The sequence below is a fragment of the Marmota flaviventris genome, chromosome 13 (genome assembly GCF_047511675.1).
Source record: "Marmota flaviventris isolate mMarFla1 chromosome 13, mMarFla1.hap1, whole genome shotgun sequence".
NCBI lineage: Eukaryota > Metazoa > Chordata > Mammalia > Rodentia > Sciuridae > Marmota > Marmota flaviventris.
The window spans coordinates 31,685,885-31,709,340 of NC_092510.1; the positions used below are offsets into that span (position 1 = coordinate 31,685,885).

The 23,456-nt window shown below is 36.6% G+C and overlaps 1 protein-coding gene across 1 annotated transcript in view; it reads right to left on the reverse strand.

Moving 5' to 3' along the window:
- Tmc1 (transmembrane channel like 1) overlaps positions 1 to 23,456 on the reverse strand; it is a 186,377-nt gene that overhangs the window by 122,478 nt on the left and 40,443 nt on the right. Inside the window, exons 2-4 of the mRNA XM_071600427.1 lie at positions 11,705 to 11,752; positions 6,014 to 6,176; positions 396 to 524 (exon numbers count right to left, since the gene is read on the reverse strand). Of these exons, the coding sequence (XP_071456528.1) occupies positions 396 to 524; positions 6,014 to 6,176; positions 11,705 to 11,752 (340 nt within the window). The remainder of the gene's footprint in view (positions 1 to 395; positions 525 to 6,013; positions 6,177 to 11,704; positions 11,753 to 23,456) is intronic.

Consider the following 23,456-nt stretch of genomic DNA (forward strand, 5'->3'; position numbering starts at 1 on the left):
ATGTATTAAACTAAGAAAACTTCAAATTAAGGAATAAATGTGGCCACAGACATTAAAAGACTCTAAACAATGAATTTGCTTATAATTGCTCTAAATTTATAATTATTAGCCCAGTCTCTCTTATGATATGGGACATATGTGTGTATGTATGCATGTATATACATATGTACACAAACACATATATATATATAATGTGTGCATATATATTACATATGTATATATGACTATAAGCAATATATAAGTGTCATACATTATATATATATATATATATATATATATATATATATATATATATATATATATATAACAGTATCTATAACATATAGGTAATAAAGAGGGATTTAGGAAAACAATAACAGGGAAAGTGTTTATACATATGAAAAGTAGCAACATACTTGAGAACTTCAATTTTCTTCTCCATCTTCCAAGGTTTGCATTTAACGGTCGCAATTATTTGTCTCTTTTCATCTAACTCTGCCTTCAGTCTTTCCAATTCCTCTGCATCAATTTCCTCTTCTTCTTCCCTATAAAGGAAAGAAAAAAAACATAAGATAGGCTTTGCTTGACTTTTACACTTACAAAGACTAATATCAGATGCTTAGCCTCCCCCACCCCCGCTTTTTTTTAACTCATCTGGAGACAGTGCTAAGACCCATAAGCATTACAACCCACATCTGAACACTGTTGCAGGTGACTGGGATTCTCATGACTTTAAACAATAGTGTTGACATGCTGATGTCCTGAGAATAAACTCTTCTTTTATATCTACAGCTTTGGGTTGTCAGAACTAGAAAAATCTATGGAAAGGATAGATCTATAAGGTTCCTGATCTATAAGGATATTTCCCGCTCCTCTCTGTTCCCTATATACCTTTCCTCCCCAATTTTACATCCGGATTTTAAAACTTTATTTTTCAACAAAAATTTAAAAATTAGAGGTGGAGATGTATTTGAAATGCCTTCAATTTTTTTAAGTTAACCCTGTCTCAAGAAAATGAGGGAAAAATTGCAATAGGGAAGAATAAAAATCTGTCAAAGGCAACCTAATCTGTTAATTAAACTCAAAACCTCAATTGATAAAATTCAACTTTTAAAATATATTTGGTGGAAGCAAATCCTTTGAAGACACTTTCAAAGAAATTTAGTTTCTCACCAAGCAAATGAAATGTTTCTTTTCTGTGTTCTTAGTATTACAAAAACCTCATAGGGTCCAGAAATTGAAGAAAAGAAAATCTAAACATGAGTGACATGATTTCCAATGGAGGAATATAACACTATATTGTAGAAATAAATTTTTTTGGTCATAGATTGTTTCAGTTATGAAGCTACTGTCTCAATGCCAACATAACCTTTTATATTTACTATTGTGATAATGGGGTTGGGACTGTAAATAACATTTTTGCTTTAGCACCTGGCTCAATTTTATACTTAGACAGGAGATACTAAGAAGTGACTCCGTCTTTTCCAGCTGCTTCCTGTGGCTTCCAGGGCTACTTCCTGTCTGTTCCTTGGGTAACACTTCCTCCTCCACTCCAGGAACTGAAGGGGCTTTCCACAGCTGCAGGTAAGTCTAGTATGCCAGTTGTGCCAACTATAGCAGAATCCATTTCACCACCTTTCCCACAGGGACCAGTCCTCTGAGCTTAGGCCCCTCTGCAGAGGTCTTCATCTCCTGGGGGTTAGCACCCTAGGTCCCTCACTATACTTCCAAATTTTCATTTCAGTTTTTCCATTGTTCTTTCATCCCTTGACTGGCTGTTGCTTCCTGTAGTTGCTACCACCATACTCTAGTTCTCTTTTTGCCTTTTCAGTAGGCTAATTAAAAATTATTTTATTTATAACTCCTAACTCTTAAGCTCTCTGTTCAATTAGTTGTTGACATATCTCTCCTCGCTAGACCCAGACTGATAAAAAATTATAGATTATTCAGTGTTACTCAGAGGCACGCTTAGTTGTTCACAAAACTCATGATCAGACAGTGGGAATATGATAAATCTATTTTTAAATTATTAATCATAACACAAGAGGACATAACCATAGTTTTACCGCCCACCCTAGAAAATGACTATGCAATCCTTTCTTTCTTTGCTACCAATCCATAGTTTTTAAATTATTCAATTTTTGTTTATAAAAACAAAAATTTGTATTAACCCTCTAAAATAATACCTCCTATTCATAATTTGTATTTTAAACAATTTAAATAACCAAGCCATAAAATATTTAATATTTTTTTACTACACCTACATTCATAGTTCTTTGTATCTTCCTTGTTTGCCAATTAGAATCATATGTAGGCTGGTTTATCTTAGGAGGGAAAAATATGTTTTAATAAGAATAATTGAAATCATCACCCTATAGATGTATTTACATCAAAATTAAACAGATAAGTGTTTTACTAAAAACAAATAAAACTAGAAAAAAGTAAAATTTCAAGAAACTATCAATAATAGAGTATATTAGAAAAGAAAAAGAGCTTTAACCTTAATAATTTTATTATTTGATATTTTAAGCTCTTAGCTTTCTTACCTTTCCAAAAAAGTTCATGATATTTTCATGTAAACACTTAAAACTTTACATTGCCAAGCTTCCAGTAAGAATCATATATAAAACAGCATCTTATTTAATTCAACATCATCAAAGAATAAGACAATAAGCTATTTAATATGTAGATTTACCACGGTGCCAAATCATATTTCTACATATGCCACTTTTCAGAACCATTTAATAGAAACCTTCTAACATTAATGTTTTATATGCTTAGCCTATCCAAATTCTTATAAATTCTTATTCCTTTAAAAATCATAGGAAGTATCTTTAGTAGCCTCTCTTCTGATTATCCTTGTGAGAATGGTTTTTACTTCTCTAAGACTCCACACCGCTTGTTTTATACTTCTTTGGCATATAAAATTATTTCAAAATAATATGTGTTGAAGTGGCCTCTTTTTGTTGCATTATGAATTTATGGAGCTAGATAAATATTTATTGAATAAATGTATGTGTTTAAAACTTTCTTGGATGATTTTGAGTTATCATCCTGAATCAAAGTGCACTAAAATATAACAATGCCCTGAAAGATTAATATGTGTGGAAAGACATTTATTCCTGTACTAAATGATCCCAGACAGGTATATTTTTAAAAAGTCTTTGTTGTTAAGTGTTGATTGATGTCAGGAGGAGCATGCTGTGCTTCAGGGTACCATGGCTGAAAGATAAGTTACCTTCGAATATGCAAGTAATTAAAATATTACTCTCACCAACATTATAGAGAAACTTCTTCTCTAGGAACCACTCAAAGAAAGGGCTAATCATATGAAGAAGATCTAGCCTACATGTTTCATCTTCTAAAATATAGGGCTAATCTATGCAAGAAAGGCTCTCTATCTTAAGTTTGATTAAACAACCTTTGTTAGGAAAAAGAAGACATAATATGCTAAATTTCTCTCTACTATAAATATATTACTTATTCTCTTAAAACTGGGTCAGGAAAAGTATGTAATATTATTAGAAATACTCCAAAATGTCTAACAAGGCAGTATTTTTTAACTGTCTCTAAAGATAGTTAGTTTCACAACCTTAGTTTTAGTTGGTTTAAAATGTTTTGTCAGTGCAAGAGAAATTCTCTAAGGCATTACTTGAACATTTAAATAAAAAAGACCCTGAATTAATTAACCTAAATAAATGTGCCCTGATTTGCCTACTAATTTTCTTCAAAATATATTTGCTAATAAATTTTATTTAAAAAAAAGATTCTTACCTTTAAAATAAACAATAGAAAATAGACCCTAAAATATTGATCAGAACTATCAGTAATCATAAATAACTGATGATACTATTTGGAATAAATACAGATTGTGGCAATAATAATATAATTTGCAAAATCTATGGAAACAAAGCTCGGCTATGTGGAGGAATGGGAAGATAGGGAGGCAAGGGAGGCACATATGAGTCATTGTGGGCTTTTTAAAATCAAGATAGATAGAGTGGGACTAGCTAAAGAGACATTGGCATAGCAACAAGATTCAGCTGACTCATGTGGCTCTATTTCCTAGAGGTAGAGCATTTGACATGAGGTTCCTAAGCACATTAGAAAAGCTAAGAAATTCCCACCCAGCTTACCTTTTTAGAAGGAATTTTTCATGGGTATAAATAAAAAGGAAAAGCAAATTCTGAAACATAGCTGGAATCATGCATATATTTGTTAATGATGCTTTTTTCAGTGAACTATCACTGTCTGAAAGCATAGACTTTGCTAATATGACATATTTCTGTGTAATAATAGTATTAACAATCGTAATATGAGGAACTTAAAATTGCATTACAATTTATTTTTGCAAGGAGAAAAGCTTCTTGAAAAGAAAATACAAATAAAAGTATCAGATTCAAGTTTAAAGCAAGTGATGTATTAGTACTCAGAGAAGACGTGGTGGAGTTCGGGGAGAAGTAAGGGAAAAAAAGAAGATAGGAGAAGGGACATGTAAAAATTTAAACTACAACAAAGTAGAATTGGGTGGGGTTGCTTTTGTTCTAAAAGCAAAAATGGTCTATTAATGCTAAGCTTCTCTACCACAATTTTTAGACGGTTACATTTCACAGCCATTATTTATGAGGAGTAATATAGTAGAGTTATAATATAAGACACTGGAGTGTCTTGGGAGGATATCTGAGAAAGTTTTTCATCATTTTAAGTCCAAAGCATATCTGAATTCTACTGCCTATTATGATTCACACAGCCCTATTGCCTTTGTGTAGCAACTAGGTTGGCAGGACCCTTTAATCCTTTCCAAGGGATCTGATTTTCTATCATGGAAGTGTTTTATGGGCATACTTTCCCTTCCTACCTGCCAACTGAAAATTTCTAGAAAGACAAGGGTACTAGTCAGCTTTTAATTGCTGTGACAAATAAATAAAAAAAAAAAACAACTTAGAGGAGGAAAGGTTTATTTTGACTCATGATTTCAGAGATTTCAGTTCACCACTCCATTATTTTGGACTGAGGTGCATCAGAACATCATGGTGGAAGGGTGTGGCAAAGGAAAGCTGCTCGGTTCATGGCAGCTATGAAGCACAGAGAGAATGGAGCCAGGTATAAGAATATCCTTCCACAGCATGCCCCCAAGGAACTACATCCTTCAACCATGCCCTACCTGCCTATAGTTCCTTCCAGTCATCCATTTAGTTATCAATGACTTCATCCACTGGTCCAATCACTTCATCCTTCATGATCCAATCACTCCCCCCAAAGCTCCCCCTCTGAATATTGCTACATTGAGGACCATGAGATTTGGGGAACATTCAAAATCCAAACCATAACACCAAGAAAAGTAAATAATTATCTTGAATTTTTTTATAAATAGCTTTAAATATATTACTCTTTACAAAATCAGCATTCACTAAAATGTTGGAATTAAAGATGTTGGGCTATATTAAACAATGAAATGATAACATCAATCCTCTATAACAGAGGCCAACACAATTTCTTTCTGTCAATATCCAAGTTGTTAATATGTTATGCTTTGACTAATACATATAATTCTGTCCCATATTCTTTTCTGCTTTTTTATTATTATTAATTATGCCTTTAAAACTATAAAAAAAACATTCTTAGCTTTTGGACTACATTTAGCTATAGTATGCAACCCCTTCTCTATAAGGTAAAGTTATTTGACTCACTCCTTAGGAGTTTTCTACTTAACTTAGATAACAATGTATACAATTAATGGGATAATTTTCAAATATCTTCTTCATTATAAATTCTAATGACCTATGACAACTTGAATCTTTCATAAAGTAATTTCTCATAGTCCATTTTTAGTATATCTTCATTTTCAAATTTATTTCAATTATTAAAATCTGTTTGATTAAGTGAAATAAAATGGCAGGATCAGTTTAAGCCTATCTTTCTAAAATTAGTTTTAATTACCAGCTTTAAGACCACCTAAAAGGAGTGGTCTTCCTCCAGTGTCAGGTGCTTTTTAATCACTAATGCTTTCAGTTATATATCAGGACTAACTTACGCTCCTCTTTTCAACCTCCTCCTTCTTTCTTTTTCTCTTGCCTTCCTTGTTTCTTCATCCTCTGGTTCAGGTATTGGGTCATCCTCATTGATAACATCTCTGGTCCGTTTCCTCTTTGGTCTCAAACTCTCTCTTCTAGGTAGCTTTTCTTCTTCTTCTTCACCTGAACACACAAATTGATGATTCAATGAGCAATATCAGAAAGTTCTCTTTTTCACAACAAAGTTTATTCTTACTTTTTTATAACTAGTGTCATACATCTGAGACCACAACCCCACAATTAATTGTCTAAATAAATTGTTTAAATAAATTTATCTAAATTTTCATTTCTTTTGTAGGTCTTTTACTCAAATATGTGAATATGGGTCTCAAAATATTATTATTTCTTAGAGTTCCAGTTTTTATTTATTTGGATAACTAGATGACTTTGAGTTTAGTATCATACCACGACTTTTAAAGCCATGTAAATATGAGAGGTTACAAAGCCAACACAAGTGGTTGAGTTATAACTACCATGTGCATATTACTGCCACTGTCTTAGAATAAAGAATAGGACTCACAAGAGAGTGCTACAACTAGAATAATTTTAGAGAAATTCAGTCAGCCCTAGAGATAACTTCCAATTCAGATTATCCATGTCCTTCTACTGGTTTTTTATTTGCTTTGTTTATTTCCAAGATGGGGAGTGGGGGTGGGATCTTACTATGTTGCTCAGATTCCTAGGCTCAAATTCCTAGGCTCAAGTGATCCTCCTGCCTCAAGCTCCCAAATAAATAGATAGGACTACATATGCACACCAACACACCCAGCTTTTCTTCATTTTTGACTCTAAATATTTCTTTCCTCTTTTTTCAAAACACTTCTTGTCCCTTTAAAAATAAATGTGGTAGTATACATATTAACTTAATTCACTGTTAAATTCCATCAAACATTTGAAGAAAAATTAAAGTTAGTTCTTCTGAAATACTTCATTACAGTGAAAAGGAGGGAGCATTTCCAAACAAATAATGTAAGGCTTGCATTACCCTAATGCCAAAGACAAAGATACTGCAATTAAAGAAAACTTCTTGTCTAATATTCCTGGCAAATAAAGATGCAAAAATTATGAACAAAATTCAATAATTTAGTAAAATGGTAATACAGCACAACCAAGTGGGTTTTATCTCTGGGATATGAGAATTGTTGAACATACAAAAATCAAATAATAGATACTCTACATTAACAAAATAAAGGATAAAAATATAGGTCATAGCAATAGATGGAGAAAAAGTATTTAACAAAATTGAATACTTCTATGCAAAAACTTTCAACAAACTAGGAACAGAAGGAATTTACCTCACTATAATGAAGTCTAAGGCCAACAAAATATTCATTTTTGTTTGTTTGCTTGTTTGTTTTTCTAAGATCAGGAGCAAGGCAAAGATGCCCACTCTCAACATAGTACTAAAAGACCTAAACAGAACAATTAGCCTAAAAAAACAGAAGAAAGAAAAAAAATAGTATTCAAATTGGAAAAGAAAAATAAAACATCTGAAATAAAAATTTGCAGAGGACATAAATTTTGTATGTAGAACATCCTGAAGACTCCACAAAAATCTATTATAATAAATAAATAAGCTTGTTAAAAATTTTACAAAACAAAAGTAACACAAAAATTGTTGCCTTTCTATACACTAACTATGAACAAACTGAAAAGAAAATTAATGGAGGAATTACATTTACAATACACGGAAAAGAATAAAATATTTAGGAACAGCTTATGCAATGAGGTTCAACTTATACTTACAATATAAATACTTATTTACTGGAAATTATAAAGTGTGATGAGTCAAGTTAAAGATGGCACAAATAAATGGAAAGATATACCATGTTCATGAATTGAAAAATTTAGTATCATCAAAATATTCATACTATTTAAAGATTCAACACAATCCCAGTCAAAATCTGTCATCATTTTTACAGGAATAGACTGAAATTCCGAAAGTTTATATGAAACTAAAAATGATCCCAAATAGCCAAAACAATTTTGATTAAGAATGACAAAGATGGGAGCATCATACCACCACCTTATTTCAAAGTAAATTACAAATATATATTAATAAAATATACATATAGATCAGTAGAACAGAGCAGACAGTCCCAAAATAAATCTATGTATATTTGAGAAGGTTGTGAGGAATACACAAAGGGGAAATAATAATTTCTTCAACATATAGCATTGGATGCATTGAACATCTCTATATAAAAAAACTGAATATCTATATACAAAAAAACTAAATTAGATGCTTATTTTATATTATACACAAATATCAATTAAAATATATTAAAGATTTAAATGTAAGACATGGAATTGTAGAATTCCAAAAAGAATCATGGGAGAATATAATATTGATTTTTGTAAGGATTTATTGGACATGGCAACAAAAACAAAAATAGATAAATAGGACTTAATCTAATTAAAAGCTTCTGTACATCAAAGGCAACAATCAAAAGAGTGAAAAGGCAACCTCTAGAATGGGAGTAAATATTTGCAAACCATATATCTAATAAGGGATTAATATTTAAAATATGCAAGGACTTCTGTAATGAAATAGTAAAATGAAAATAGGAGTAATAGTCCATTTTTTTAAAATAGCCAAAAGTCTTGAATAGAAGTTTCTCTAAAGAAGAAATACAAATGACCAACTGGTATTAAGAGATGTTCAATATCACTAACTACTAAGAAAGGCAAATCAAAACCACAATGAGATGCTAGCTTACATGTTTTAGGATCCATCAATTATTTATCCAAAAGAATTTAAATCAGGATCTTTTAATTTATTCTAATTAGTTATACAGGACAGTAGAATATATTTTGATACATCATATATAATGGAGCATAATTTCTCATTCTTCTGGTTATACATGATGTAGAATCCCAGGGGGTCTTATAGTTATATATGTACATAGGGATATAATGTCTGATTCATTCTACATCCTTCCTACCCTCATACCCTCTCCCCTCCCTTTACTCCCCTCTACCTAATCTTAAGTAATTCTGTTCTTCCATAGCACATCCTCACTGTTGTGAATTAACATATGCATATCAGAGGAAACATTAAGCCTTTTGTTTGTGGGGATTGGCTTGAAATTAGGATCTTCAAGAGACACTGTCATTCCCATGTTGATTGTAACACTACTCAACAATAGCGAAGATATAGAACCAACCTAAATGATGATCAACAGATAAGTGAAATAAGAAAATGTAGTATATGCATACAATGGAATATTCAGGCTTTAAAATGCAGGAAATTTTACTATATGTAATAATGTGGATGAACTTTGAGGATATTATACCACGTGAAATAAGTCAGTCACAGAACAAACAATGCATGATTACACTGACATGAGGCATCTAAGTTGCTTAAACTCAAAAGCAGAGAAGGGAATGGTGGTTGCCTAGGCACCAAGGAAAAGGGAAGTTATTGTTCAATAGAAATAAATTTGCAATTATCAAAAAAAAAAAAGTTCTTAAGAATCTGCTATAAGTCACAGTGCCTATACAAGTTAGTCATCTGTATCCTTGTGTTACACATCCACAGATTCAACCGATCTCAGATTGAAAATATTCAGAAAAATAACTGCTTTAACTGAATGTGTACAAACTATTTCCTGTTGCTATTCATAAATGACAGAGTATAACAACTAAATGCTCAATTAACAACTTGAGCATCTCAGGATTTTAGCATCCACTGGGATCCTGGAACTAATCCCCAGCAGGTACTGAGCACTATAGTTAGCAATACTGTTTTGTACACTTTTTTGTTAAGAAGATAGATCTCATATTGTGTGCTGTTATAACAATTAAAATTTAAAAAATACTGAAAGCATATTAACCAATTTGACCTTGTATCATTTATAGAAAGTCTACCTAACAACACCAAAACATACATTCAGGGCACACTGAACATCCACCAGAAAAAAATCATATTCTGGCCCATGAATAAGTGTTAGTACATTTAAGGTTGGCACCATATAAGGCATTATTTCAACCACAGTGAGCTAAATTTTAAAGTAGCTGTTAAGAACTTTTTAAAGGGTAACGATAGATAGGTGAGGGAAATGGAATTCGGAAATAAATTGGCTTGAAATCATTAAAAAAAAAAAAAAAAAAAAAAACCTGAACTATTAAACTTGCAATATTTTACCCATGGATGAAACATACATCTGAAGTCAGAATTTGACAAGGATCTGACTCCTATATAAGGAGGCACCTATATTAGGAGGCGTGTGTCAGATCCAGAGAATGGAAGAATTGGAATGTTATTTCCTTCAGAGCCCTTCTTCCACCCTTATTCAGATAACCTTCCCCTGCTCCAACCTGTTACTAAGGTAACCTGTCTCCGGGATGTCCCTCCCTACAGAGAGTTGTTAATTGTGCCCCTATCTGCCCAGATCACTCCAACTTATCATCTGCAGCCCATCTGCTGCTCACCTTTTGTCCATCCCACAGAGCATCTCCTGGGCCTAGTCAAGTACACAGGAAGGAGAGAGATAAAGGGAAGCAGGAAAACAAAGGAAGCCTAGGACCTATAAAAAAGGCAGAACGCCTGCTTCTTGGGATACCAGGATACCAGCTATGGCCCCTTCTCCCTCCCGGGAGAAGTCTATGTTACCCCTTTTTAAATAAACCTTGCTTTAAATGCTTGCCTTGGCGTGCTTCTCTAATGTTATACTTCAACATGTGAGGGAGCAGAACTTGTCACTGGTAACCGTGGGTATCACATCGTTCAATGAATTATTATTTAGAAACAGAAAGTAGTCTTTAATACCTTATCTGGATTACATGTTTTAAATTCTAAAAAGTGAATGTTTTATGTTTACCTACTAAATGCAGACTGGTGTGCAATGCTACCCTTTGGAATGGACTTGGTTCTCTACTAAGGTCATGCTACCAGGATCTATGTGAAATTCTGGGCTCTTTTCATTTAGGAGGCACCTATATAATCAAAACAATTGGCATTGTGAGCATTCACTGGCTGCCTGGCTATGTTCTGGATATTGAACTGATAGTTCCAGTGTCCCCTAATTGAAATCTTTTTTAGAGGCTGCTTTGTTTCTTTCTTTCTTTTTTTTCCCCCCCAAATCAAAGTTTTTGCTCATATAATGGTCAATGGTCTTTCTCATGTTCCTGTCCATGAATGGTCTGGTACCTGAAAAGGGGTCACAATTCATGCTCTTGAGATGAGCCAACACAAAGTAAAACAGAGCAATTTGGAGACAATACCCATGAATTTGGTACCAAAAAAATAAATAAAACATATTCTTTCATTTTAATTGAACCACCTGGTCAGCTCATTCAAAATAGCCAATCTGTTCTATTGGATAGATTCAGTCTTAGAAAAAACCATTTTATAGACAAAGGCATTTCCAGGGAAAAAAGGTGAGTAATAAAAAACCAAAATGTTATGAACTACCATCTAATTGATCATGGTCAAATTATAAACTGGGTAGATGTGGATGTGTACCAATTGAATAAAACCTAGAGTGAGGATCATTCTTCTGGACTTAATCCCTCTTGTGAGACCATCAAAAACCACTCACACACAGGAGTCCTTATATGTGATGATCCAAGCCCACAGGTGACAGCATCACCCCCTGAATTTATTGCTGTCCACAGGACGCATACCAAATGGCCTTATCCCTTCTTACTTGAGCTTTCCTTGGTGTCATCTTCTTTTTCCTCAACTTGGATTTTCACTGTTGAAGAAAGAACAAAAGTATAGCAGTTACTTAAACAGCTGTATGATTATTTGTAAATGGTTCTTAACTTTTATTATTTTCATTGTTAATGTTTTTGTGCAGTTAATAAAAACATTTTAGTTCACTTGTCAAAATGAACATTACCTTATACAGCCCTACATAAAGATTCTATTTCATTGCCTTCAGAGATTTGCAAAACATACCAGCCATGAGCCTATTGGCTCAATACAAAATAACTTCAATGAAAATAAATTCTAAATGAAAATTCTATATTACAATAGGTACATTGGGGTTTACTGAGTCATTTCATTTTATAAGAAATTGAATTGCTAGCAAAGCTATAGGCACATGCCCAAACAAATTAGGTTATTATAACCAAATTAACTACTTAAAAATAGAAAATAATTCATTCCAACCAGTTTCACCAAGCATCAAAAAATCTGTAGAAAAAAAAATGCTTAAAGTCTGATCTTTCCTACTTCAAATATTCCTACAGGTATTACATTGATCCCGCTTAAATTTGCCAGTACATGATTCACCTTGTTAATATGAAAATTGGTGATTTTCTAGTTCAATATAATATAACACTTCTGTTTATTACCCACCCCAAACTTGTACAGTCTGTTTTTTCTGTTTTGCTTCATTTTTACAAAGGAACATATAGGTTTTATAAAAACTTAATGTTTTCACTAATGTATGCATTGGTCACAGTTCTAGTAAGTCACCCAGAGACAGAGCTCTATGACTTGCCTTGGTTAAAAAATGAAAAGTACACCATTCCTTAAAAAACAGAGTCTAAATTGGACACAGTAGTTCACATCTATAATCCCAGCTACTTGGGAGGCTGATGCAGACAGATTAGTTAAGGCTAGCCTGGGCAACTTACTGAGAGCATATCTCAAAATTAAAAATGTTTTTAAGGGTTCTGTGGTAGAGCACCTATGGAGCTATTCCCCAGCCTCAACCCCACCCCACCCCCCACACTTATTATAATGTATTAATTTTACTAATTTTTATATAATGTGAAATGATATAAATCCAAAAAAGCAAAGATGACAATGTTACCATGAGCAGATGAAACAACCCCTGGTTTTATTTCTGCTTTAGCACTGTCAAAGGTTATTATTCAGAAGCTGATAGGCATATGGAAAAGGCAATGCATGCCAAGAGTGTAAATTCCACTCACAAAGCAGATTATTATAAAAGCTTTCAAACAGTATTTTCATAAAAATTTTTAGGATATGCAAAAATGTTATCACTCAACATCAGCCTCAGGATGTGAAAATAAATGTTCTTTTGTTCACAGTGGACATATGCCTTCTGTTGCTAGCGGTAACTGGATCTACCCAGGACAAAGAGTTTTGTCACTACTGAGAATTTGCAGTAATGAAGGCAGACACTTTTAAGAAGATATTCTCCATTCTACAATAGGTCATGCTTTCTTATTTGCAATTAATGCCACCACCAAGCTTCAAAGAATTCCTGAGGAAGGCATTTTAATATCAGATTAGCCTTGGAGCAGAATCTTATCAGTATGTACAATAGAGAAAGAGCTGAGGACAAATAGCAAATGCTAACCCCCAGACTACTCTGCAACACAACTAACCAAAGCATTTAAAAAAACAAATGCACAGTTTATTATGCTGATTTGTAATGATTGATTCATTGAAACATAATTAAATAAATTAGGAAACACTACTAAATGAACAAAAATATAAGGGCATTTTTCAATAGGTTCATATGTTAAATAAAAGAAGCAGAATCAAATGTCCCTAGCCATGGAGATGAGAAAGAACTGTTTTCTCTAATTTCCAAGTGACAGAGAAAGCCAGGCTGGAGTCATGGATCATCTTCTCTGATACAAACAAAATAAAACTTTAAAATTCATAAAAAAGACATCCCTGTGGTGTCATGTAGAAATAACTAAGAAAGAACTGTGATTTCTAAGTGGTACAAGAAGTGTATTGCGGAACAGCCCATGCCCTCTGCTTGAATTGACATTCCAAAGTGATACTGCTCTGGGCGTGATCATCATCGCCATATTCTCACTACTGCCTTCCTTGCCTGATAGCACTCTTTTGTCTGGCCAAGAAAAAGTCATTTTTATGCTCATTGGAATAATAACTGTTTTGTTCTTTATTCAAACCTTCAGCTAAGGCATCATCAGCATCAAGCAATGAATAGCAGCACTGTGACTGGGAGATTTAAGACTCCATTAAAATCCTCAGAACAAGCTTGATTGGAATGGAATAGTATTTTGCCTGAAAAGTAAGTATCAACACTGGTCTGTATTTCCTTCAACTCAAAGCAATGCTGAAGAAACAAGCTAAAAACTTTTTCCAAGGCAAAAGCCTGTGTAAAAGACAAACTCAGCTGCAGATTGTCTTTCCTTTCTTGGACAATTTTTAAGATGGCCTATTGCCATCCCTTCTTTTAGCAATCCCTATTAGCTTATTTCTAATCATATGACCCCCTCATGCTTTGGCTGCTTCCCAAAGCCTATTGATCTTATGGTTTAAAAATAATCCTCTCTCCTGGGATGATGGGAGGTCAGCGAAACCAGAGGAGAGGGAGATCTGTCAAGATGTTGGAGGCAGCAAAGCAAAACTGCACTGAAGGATAATAGGCAGTGGGAGCAAGTGAACCGTTTCACCCAGCTCTCCTACACCCCAGTTTATAACCCAAAGGACTCAATGTTCAATATTTTTAAAACATCCCAGGTTAACAAAAATCAGGCCACTTTCAATTATTTGTACTACCAATACTCCAACTGAGAATTTGAAGGTTAGTAACTAGAAAATATGAATAAAATAAAGGTACTTTTTATCTTAAGATGGTGTGTTACAAAGTAAAATGTCCTCATTCTATAAATAAATTAACAAAATAAAAGTATAAAGAAGTTATAAGACACTTAACACAACAAAACCATAAAATCTCTCCTGTCAGGGCAGGGGAGAGAGAGAGAGAGAGAGAGAGAGAGAGAGAGAGAGAGAGAGGAGAAGGAAAACAGGTCAGTAAAACTATATAAAATATGTGACAATTTTTAAAAAATTTTTCTTTAAAATATGGGATCCTTAAGAATAGACACTATGAAAATTTTATGCTCTCAAAATTCTAAGTCTGTGGATGCCAAGTAACCATCAAATTTCTAATTTTTTTTTATTATAACGTTAATTCTAATAGTGATCCAGATTATGATATGGGGAAAATTGTGTGTGTGTGTGTGTGTGTGTGTGTGTGTGTGTGTGTATGCCAAGAATAGCATTTAGATTCTTTGCTTTTTAAAAAGCTAAACAAAAAAGTAAACCAATCCAAATTTCAAAAGGAATGGATGAAGTTATCCCTAAAGAAGAATGGTCCAACAGTGAACCACTTGAATGCGAGATGGTAACCAAACAATAGTGAGGTATGATATCCCCTTAGGGAATGGCCAAAATTTCTGTTTCCTTCAGTTATCCTAACACTGTTGGTGGATGTGAGGACCAGGACAGAAGACATTGGCTACAAAATGGAATAATAATAATGGGCTGTTATTCTTCCTCCTTCAGGTTAATATTTATGCAAGACCATGAATCTGGCTCACATTAACAAAGCAGCTTCCTTTATTTTTGCTACTTTTAAGTAAGGACCAGAAAATGCCCATGACCTTCATATATAATAATTCTAAGTCTTTCAAATGATGGAATTAAGCAGGATATTTTGGAAGACTTTGAATGAAGAACCATTTAATTATCAATCAAATATTTGAATAAACCTGTAAATTAGTTAAGACACTTAAAAAATTCTCAGGAGTGGGAAACATGGAATGAGATTACACTTAAATATAATCAAAGTGGCTGGGAAAAATACGTAATACAACACAGCTAGGCTGATATTCCCTTTATGTGTGCCAGTAACTTTCTAATCTTTCTTAAGACCAGTTTTAAGAAGACCATGGAGTTCATGTATTCAAGAACACCCTAATGGAAACTTGTTTAATAAATGCCAAGAAAACCAGCCTTATTTTCAAATATTAATATGTCTTAGAGATATGAAATATTTATTTTAAGTTCCTGTGATCTGAAAATTACAAAGAGAATAAAAATTTAGGTTTTTTGTTAAGACTCAACCACCCAATAGAGAGAGGCAGGCAAAAAATATAACTATTATAGTTGTAGTCATTCTTCTGTGATTTTCCTTCTAGATTTCCCTTCATTTTTGATACTCTGAGGCCCCGAAGAAGTCAAGAATAAAAAACAGTTTATGGATGCTTTATTAAAAACACAATGTGAATTATTGTAGTTGCCAAATGGAACAGAATGAAATCTACAGAGAAACACATTTTACAATGAGGTTGCAGACAGAAGATGGCTAACTCTTAGAACACAGAGAAGAAAAAAGAAATTCACTTAAAACAAAGATACCCTTTCTATCTTTTTAGAATGAAAACACACACACACACACACACACACACACACAAGGGGAAATAAGGGATGCACACAGAATTTTCTTGCACTTTTTCTTTTTGCTTATATTGTACAATAAATTATAATTAAACCCAGGCTGAGCAAAGTGAGTAGCTGGTATGCTTCCAAATTCTCCCACCCATAAGCTAGAAGAGCAAATATGAAATGCTGAAGCACAGTTCTTCAAGTGGCGAATTATAGGCTGGAGTATTTGTGAGAAACTGCAATTATATATTTCACGACACCATCTGTCTACAAAAAGAACAAAAAACGTTCTTATTCTATGTGGTTTGGACAGTTGGCTTTAAAAAAAACTATATATATTCAATAAATAAATAGTTATTTACAAAGGCATTTAGGGTTCTCTGAAGTTACAAAGAAGTAAATGGTGAGTCTTTCTTTCTTTGCATTTATATTATTTGGGGGAGGAAACATTTTTTATTTAAGCATGCTATCATAATACATACTCAGAGTGTGTGCTCTCACATTTCAATTTCCACCAAAATGGCCAACCACTGTAAATAAGTGTGGTGGAACCAAAATATAATCCCTCTTGCTGTGTTTTTGTGGCTAAAACCTATTCTAGTAATAGCACACCAAAATAACAACCAGATGAAAATACAAATGTGTATTATAAACCCTTAGTATCCATGCTTTTTTTCTTGGCTTACTCAGAACAAAAAGAAATCTTTCTGTTCTCCATAGCATCCCTGCAATAGTCTAAGTGATGAAGAAGAATGGTTGTCAGGGTCCATGGATAAACAAACAAAATGAAAACACAAAAAAACACTACAGAATTGTGAGGCAGTGAAAGCAACCATTGTTCAGGGGCATAAAGCATCATGGAGAGGCTGGCTAAACTCTGAGGCATTTTTACCCTTCCTCTGCAGAGCTGCTTTGGGTCCCATCAGAGATGGTAATTAATGCTCATTAGCATACATTAGCAAATGTTAATCAGTGTCTTCTAGAGAACAAAAGACAGTGGGGGCAGGGAAAAGTCACAATTAAAGGCTTAGTGGTGAGGGAGGTGTTGCCCCATGGAGATGCAGATGGAAGACACAGGACTGGGATATGTAGTTTCCTGGAATTTGGAAGTTCTGTCTTTCTGACAAATGGTAACAGCTCTGAGAAAGATAAAATAATATAGTTCATTTTTTTCCCTAAAAATAGAAATAAACAGGAAAAGAAAAATCAAGTCCTAAACTGAAATGAATAATTTTTTTTTTCCTGTCCTTTAGTTGTTTGGGGAATCATACTTGGTAGGATTTGCTACCCAACTAGGAGAATTACTGAACACAGTCATCACTTAATAAAAAGGAATCTAAATGCTAGGTGTCCTCATAAATTTATAAGAATTATGACCATCCATCCATCCCAATTTTTTTTCCCACAGACTTAACTTATAATGTTCAGTAAGACTAAATCAGTAAGTAATTTCTAAATGGTCTGTAATGTAATTAAAATAGTTGACATAGAATGTAGTATACATATTAATTTATATCCCAGGGGAAGCTAGTGGCATCTGAGTATTCTACTTAGCATTCCATAATGTTAGAAAGGAGACTGAACCTCTGAAAAACTAGTCAGAAACATTTCAGCCATCTCTATCCCAGCTTAACATCAAATGATTTGATAATTGAAATAATGCCTATTAGAAATAAATTTTATGAATTCAATGTGACCAAAACAGGTAGTTTGGGTAAAAATATTTTTTCTGCCCTATGTCCTTAGCAGAACATATACTAACTTTGACATCCTTTTGGAATAGTAGGTACTCTGGACCTAGGAGTCCCAAACATTAATTGCTTGATTTTGCACATAATGAAGGAATTTGTTTTATAATAAAACTGTTATGATGGAGATATATTATTCCCACTTTCCAGATGGGGAATCAAAAAGCTAGAGAGTGTAAGTGGGTAGATAGCCTTAGTTCACACAGACAGTAAATGACAGATTTTACTTTTGCCTCAAAGTCACCCAAAACCCAGTACCAAGGCCCACTGATTTTATATCTGATAGGGAATATATAGATGTGAGCATTAGGAACATAAGATTGAGGGAATAATTCTACAAACTGGGCTCACTGTGCTGATCCCCAGGTTTTCTTTTTTAAAGAGATTTACCTGCAGCCCTGCCTGGCTTAAGTCAACAGGCTATACATTCCTCAGCAAACAACCTGTTACTGCAAGAGAAATGCAGGCCCCAAATGCCAATAAAAAGAACACAAGCTGCTCTGAAGGGGACTGAGTGGACTTTTGTGACCCTTACACAGACTGTATCCCAGAACTCAGGGAGATAAAGATAATTCCCCCTAACCATAAAATCTGTAGAAACAGGCTCCAATTAGATCCAGTCAGCATGGACCAAAATGACCTAGAGTTGTCATGTGCTATACAAACTTGAAAGTTTGATGTCATTCTGCTGTCAAAAGCCAGGAGTGTTCCCGTATGGAACACTCTGGAAACTCTCTGGAAATGTTAGGGAACAGACAGATGAGGATAGTGAAAACATAAGGTTTAGAGAATAATCCTATCAAGTGGGCCCACTGTGCTGACTGCTACATGCTTTCTTATCCAAGAAGCAACTTACCTATAGCCCTGCCTGGCTTCAGTGAACAAAATATGTCACATTCCTCAGCAAACTACCTGTTTGCTACAGGAGAAAAGCAGGCCCAAAACAATGTTGATAAAAGGGAAGACATTTGTAACCAGATTGTGAAACTCTGCAAGATAAGGATAATTCCTCCTAACCATACAATCTGTAAAAATATACGTTTAAGAATCCATTCAGAACCAGTCAGCATGGGCCAAGATAATCTAGAGTTGCCACAGCACTGAAGACTTGAAAGTCTGATGTCACCCTGATGTCAGTCAAAATTCAAAAGGTAGACCTGGACAGCATCTCTGGGAACTTCTCTGAGATCCCAAATAAAATTGGAATTCAGAAGAGGCACATTGTCCCTCTCCTCTCTGAGAGGGTCCACTCTCGCCCTTGAGAGTGTCCCTTTCCCCTTTCCTATCCCTCCAGTAAACTTATTCCTATTACTCTGAGTGATATGTTTGAAATCTGACTTGGGTGCAAGAAATAGGGTTTGAAGAGGGGGTTTTCATATTGCCTCAGTTTCTCAAATTGCCACAGCTCTGTAACACTGGAATCCCAAATAAAACTGGAAGGCAGGAGGGGTGTGCCTTCCCCCTCTTCTCTGATACTTCCCCCTGTCTCCCTTGAAAGTGTCCCCTTTTCCCTTTCCTGTCCTGTTTTAATAACTCATGACTGTTTCTCTGAGTACTATGTCTGAAATATTTCTGGCATGATTGCACATTGACTATATGCAGTGGGATGCATCCTGGAGAATGGTTTTCCTGGGGCAAGAAGGGATAAGTCAGTGTTCCAAGAAAGAAGAGATGATAACTTGCTTGCAATGTTCACAGTGGCTACTATGAAAAACAGATCAAGAATATTGTTATAAACTGGGTGTTAATTTTATATCCTGCTACTTTGCTGAATTCATTTATGAGTTCTAGAAGCTTTCTGCCAATTCACAATAGCTAAGCTATGGAACCAACCTAGATGCCCTTCAACAGATGAATGGGATTAAGAAAAATGTGGTATTTATATACAATGGAATATTACTCAGCATAAAGAAGAATGAAATTATAGCATATGGCAGTAAATATGTGGAACTGGAGACTATCATGATCAGTGAAATAATCCAATCCCCCCCCAAAATAAAAAGATCTAATATTCTTTCTGATGTGTGGATGATGATGCACAACAAAGGTGGAGGAGGGAAGAATAGAAGTTTATTTGAGCAGACAAAGGGAATGAAAGTAAGGAAGGGAGAATTGGAATAGGAAAAATAGTAGAATGAATCAGACAGAGCTTTCCTATGTAGATATATGAATACATGACCAATGAATTTCCTTATCATGTACAACTGCAAGAATGGTATCCTAATTAGAAGCAGTTATACTCCATATATGTATAATATGTCAAAATACACCCTACTGTTATGTATATCTAAAAAGAACAAATCAAAAACAAAAGTTTAGTAATATAAAAACCAAAAAGGGGGAGAGATTAGAGAAAGATGGTGGAATGGAGGGGTCGCTTCACTGGTAGAACAGTGGCTTGAACCAAGAAAAAAAGGTAGGTGAAAAGTGTTGGGAAAAGGTATAACGGCAGCCACACCCCAAAAACCCCAACATGGCGTCTGAGGAGCTTCTCTTCCTGCCTCTCCCTTTCCTGCTGGCGCCAATATTCAAATCCCGCTGGTGGGAGACCTTAGCCCCAATAAGAACTAACTTCTTGGGCTCCAGAACTGACATCTGAAAGAATTTACCAATAAACGGGTGATCCGTCATTTACCTAAGCCCTGCCACCTCTCCTTAGATCTATATAAGCCCACAGCCTTTTGTAATAAAGTGGAACCTCTTGGTGATTTGCGTCGTGTGGTGTCTTTCATTCATAGCGCAGTGTCTTTCAGTGGTGCCAAAACCCAGGAGACAGTGTGCTCAACAAACCGAGCCCCATCTCTGCCACTGCCATCACCACCAACACATTTTGCCCTCTTCTATCTTTTTGGGCGCTGGCTCCCTGCACTCACCACTGATCAGCACACTCCTGATGCCCAGTAGGGAGGAGGGAACCCACCCCACTAAGACCTTCACTGGCCGCAGTGGATCCTCTGGCGATCCGCTTCCCTTTGGGGCGTGAGGCTTCTGGGTTTACGTGAGAGGCTCCCTAGTTTCTTCCTCCCCCGCTAGAGCTGCGTCCTGCTGGAGCTATGTTCAGCTCAGAGCTGAACTTCCAGCCTGGAGCCACATTCTGCCGGAGCTGGAGCCCCATTCCTTTCATTCCTGACTCTTTTGCTGCATTCAGCTCAGAGCTGAACTTCCGAAAAACTTTCCTGACGTCAGGTTGCCCGCGGTCCCAGCCCTGTTGGCCTTACAGATCGCACTTCACTGGTGATGACCGGGTAGTGCCCTCTGTATTTCCTCGAGACAGTTGGTCATTTTGGGGATGCCCATTTGACCCCCGTTCGCCCTGAGCTTCTGGGAAGCTATTCCGGCCTGGGTTTTCCCTTTGTCTCTCTCTTATTCTTATTCTCTCTCTCTCTCCCTGTGACTATGGGTACCTCTTCGTCTGTACCTGAAGCCTCACCTCTCAAATGTCTAATAAAAAATCTGGCCACACTCTCCCTCACACCAGACATTAAGCCCAAACTTCTGATCAAATTCTGTACCTAAGATTGGCCTACATATCCACTGGATAATGGAAATCATTGGCCTCCAGAAGGCTCGTTAGAACCAAATCTCCTCCGGTACCTTTTTAACTATTGCCAGCGCCTGAAAGGGTAGAAGGAGGTTCCCAGGTCTTCCAGTCCTGCCCTCTGCTCTCTACTCCCAACCTTCCCTCTGTGCCCTTCCCTCCACTCTTTATGTCTGCTCTCCCTCCCAGCAGTACCGCGTTGCATCCCCTTCCTCTCCCTGCTGCAGCTGCCGCCCGTGGCCCTGTCTGCGAACTTCCCCTCCTCTTCCTCCACGGAGACATCCCCCTCCCCTCCCTCTTCTTCCTGTCCACCACCGCTGCCGCCGCCAGTAGCCCTGTCTGCCACTTCCAGTCTGCCTGGCCACCAAACACGTGCACTGCTGCTCCTCCTTCCCGGTGCGGCAGGCGAAACGGGCCGGTAGTGCACCCTCAGGGGCCTGGAGAGGCCTCAGGATCCCACCTCAGCCGGCAGGCGAGCCACCATCCTTCACCTTCATTGTGCCATGGCAGCTTTCCTGCCAGCCCCCGACTCGCACGAGCCTCCCTTTTGCCGCCTGGTTCTAACAGGCAGGCAGGATGGGTCCCACCTGGCTGCAATGGGTGGGATCTCCGGATCCCTCCGAGCCTTCCCCCCCCAACTCTGCTCACCTCTTCTACTGATAAGCCCTTTCCCTCCCCCTACTCATGCCTCTCTTCTCCTGTCAGTGCCCACACCTGGTCCCACTGATCCCTCTTATCAGATAACTCACAGTTCCTTTGTCCTCTCAGGGAAGTAGCTGGTGCTGAAGGGATAGTCTGAGTGCACATCCCATTTTCGCTTCAAGATCCTTCCCAGATTGAAAAACGTCTTGGGTCCTTCTCTGCCGACTCTTCTGATTGTATTAAGGAATTCCGATATCTCTCCCAGACCTATGATCTTACCTGGCACGACGTCTATGTTGTTCTGTCCTCTACTCTGACCCCAGATGAGCGAGCCCGCATTCAGGAGGCTGCTCAAGATCATGCTGACCAAATTCTTTTAACAGATATGACCCTCCCCACAGGTGAAGCAGCTGTTCCCCTAACTGAACCTAACTGGGACTATCAAGATGGCCAACAAAGTCGACGTCACTGTGTTCGCATGGTCCAATATCTTATAGCAGGCATGCAAGCAATTTCTAATAAGGTAGTTAACTTTGATAAACTGAAGGACATTACCCAGAATCCTGATGAAAATCCAACCTTATTTCTCAACCGCTTTACAGAGGCCCTAACGAAACACACTAAGCTAGATCTTGGTCTCCCATCAGGGCTACAGTGTTAGCAACCCATTTCATTACTCAATTGGCCTATGATATCAGAAAAAAAAAAAAAAAAAAACCTCAAATGAGCTAAGGAGGACCCTCAGACCCCTATTTGAGATCTGGTAAAAATGGCTTTAAGAGCAGGTTCCATTGCAGAAAACAAAGGTAACACCCCAAACCCAGGCCTTAGCAGCAGCCCTGAGGCCTACATCTCCAGCAAAAGTTTCAGAGGGGAACCAGCATTCCTCTCCACCAGAGGCTTGCCTCAAATATGGATGTGAAGGTCCCTGGGCTCGCCAATGCCCAAACCCACGGCCTCCTTCCAGGCCATGCCCCACCTGTAAGCAGACAAGACATTGGAAGATTGACTGCCCCATGGCTGGCCCTTCCTCGGCGCCTCTATGCAGGGGTATGACCAGTCAGGCAGTCCCTTCTCCTGAAGTTTTGGGGTTCGCAGAAGACTGAAGAAGCCCAGATTCAAAGACCCCCTCAGCCCTCTCCGAGCCCAGGGTAGTGCTCCAGGCAGCGGGTAAGTCCATTCCTTGTGGACACGGGGGCTACCTATTCTGTCTTGCCTGCCCATTCTAGGCCTCTGTTTCCTTCCCAGGTCTCAGTTATGGGGATTGATGACAAATCCTTTTCCCCAAACAGAACTGTAAAGCTGGCCTGTGCCCTGGAGGGACACCCATTCACCCACCCTTC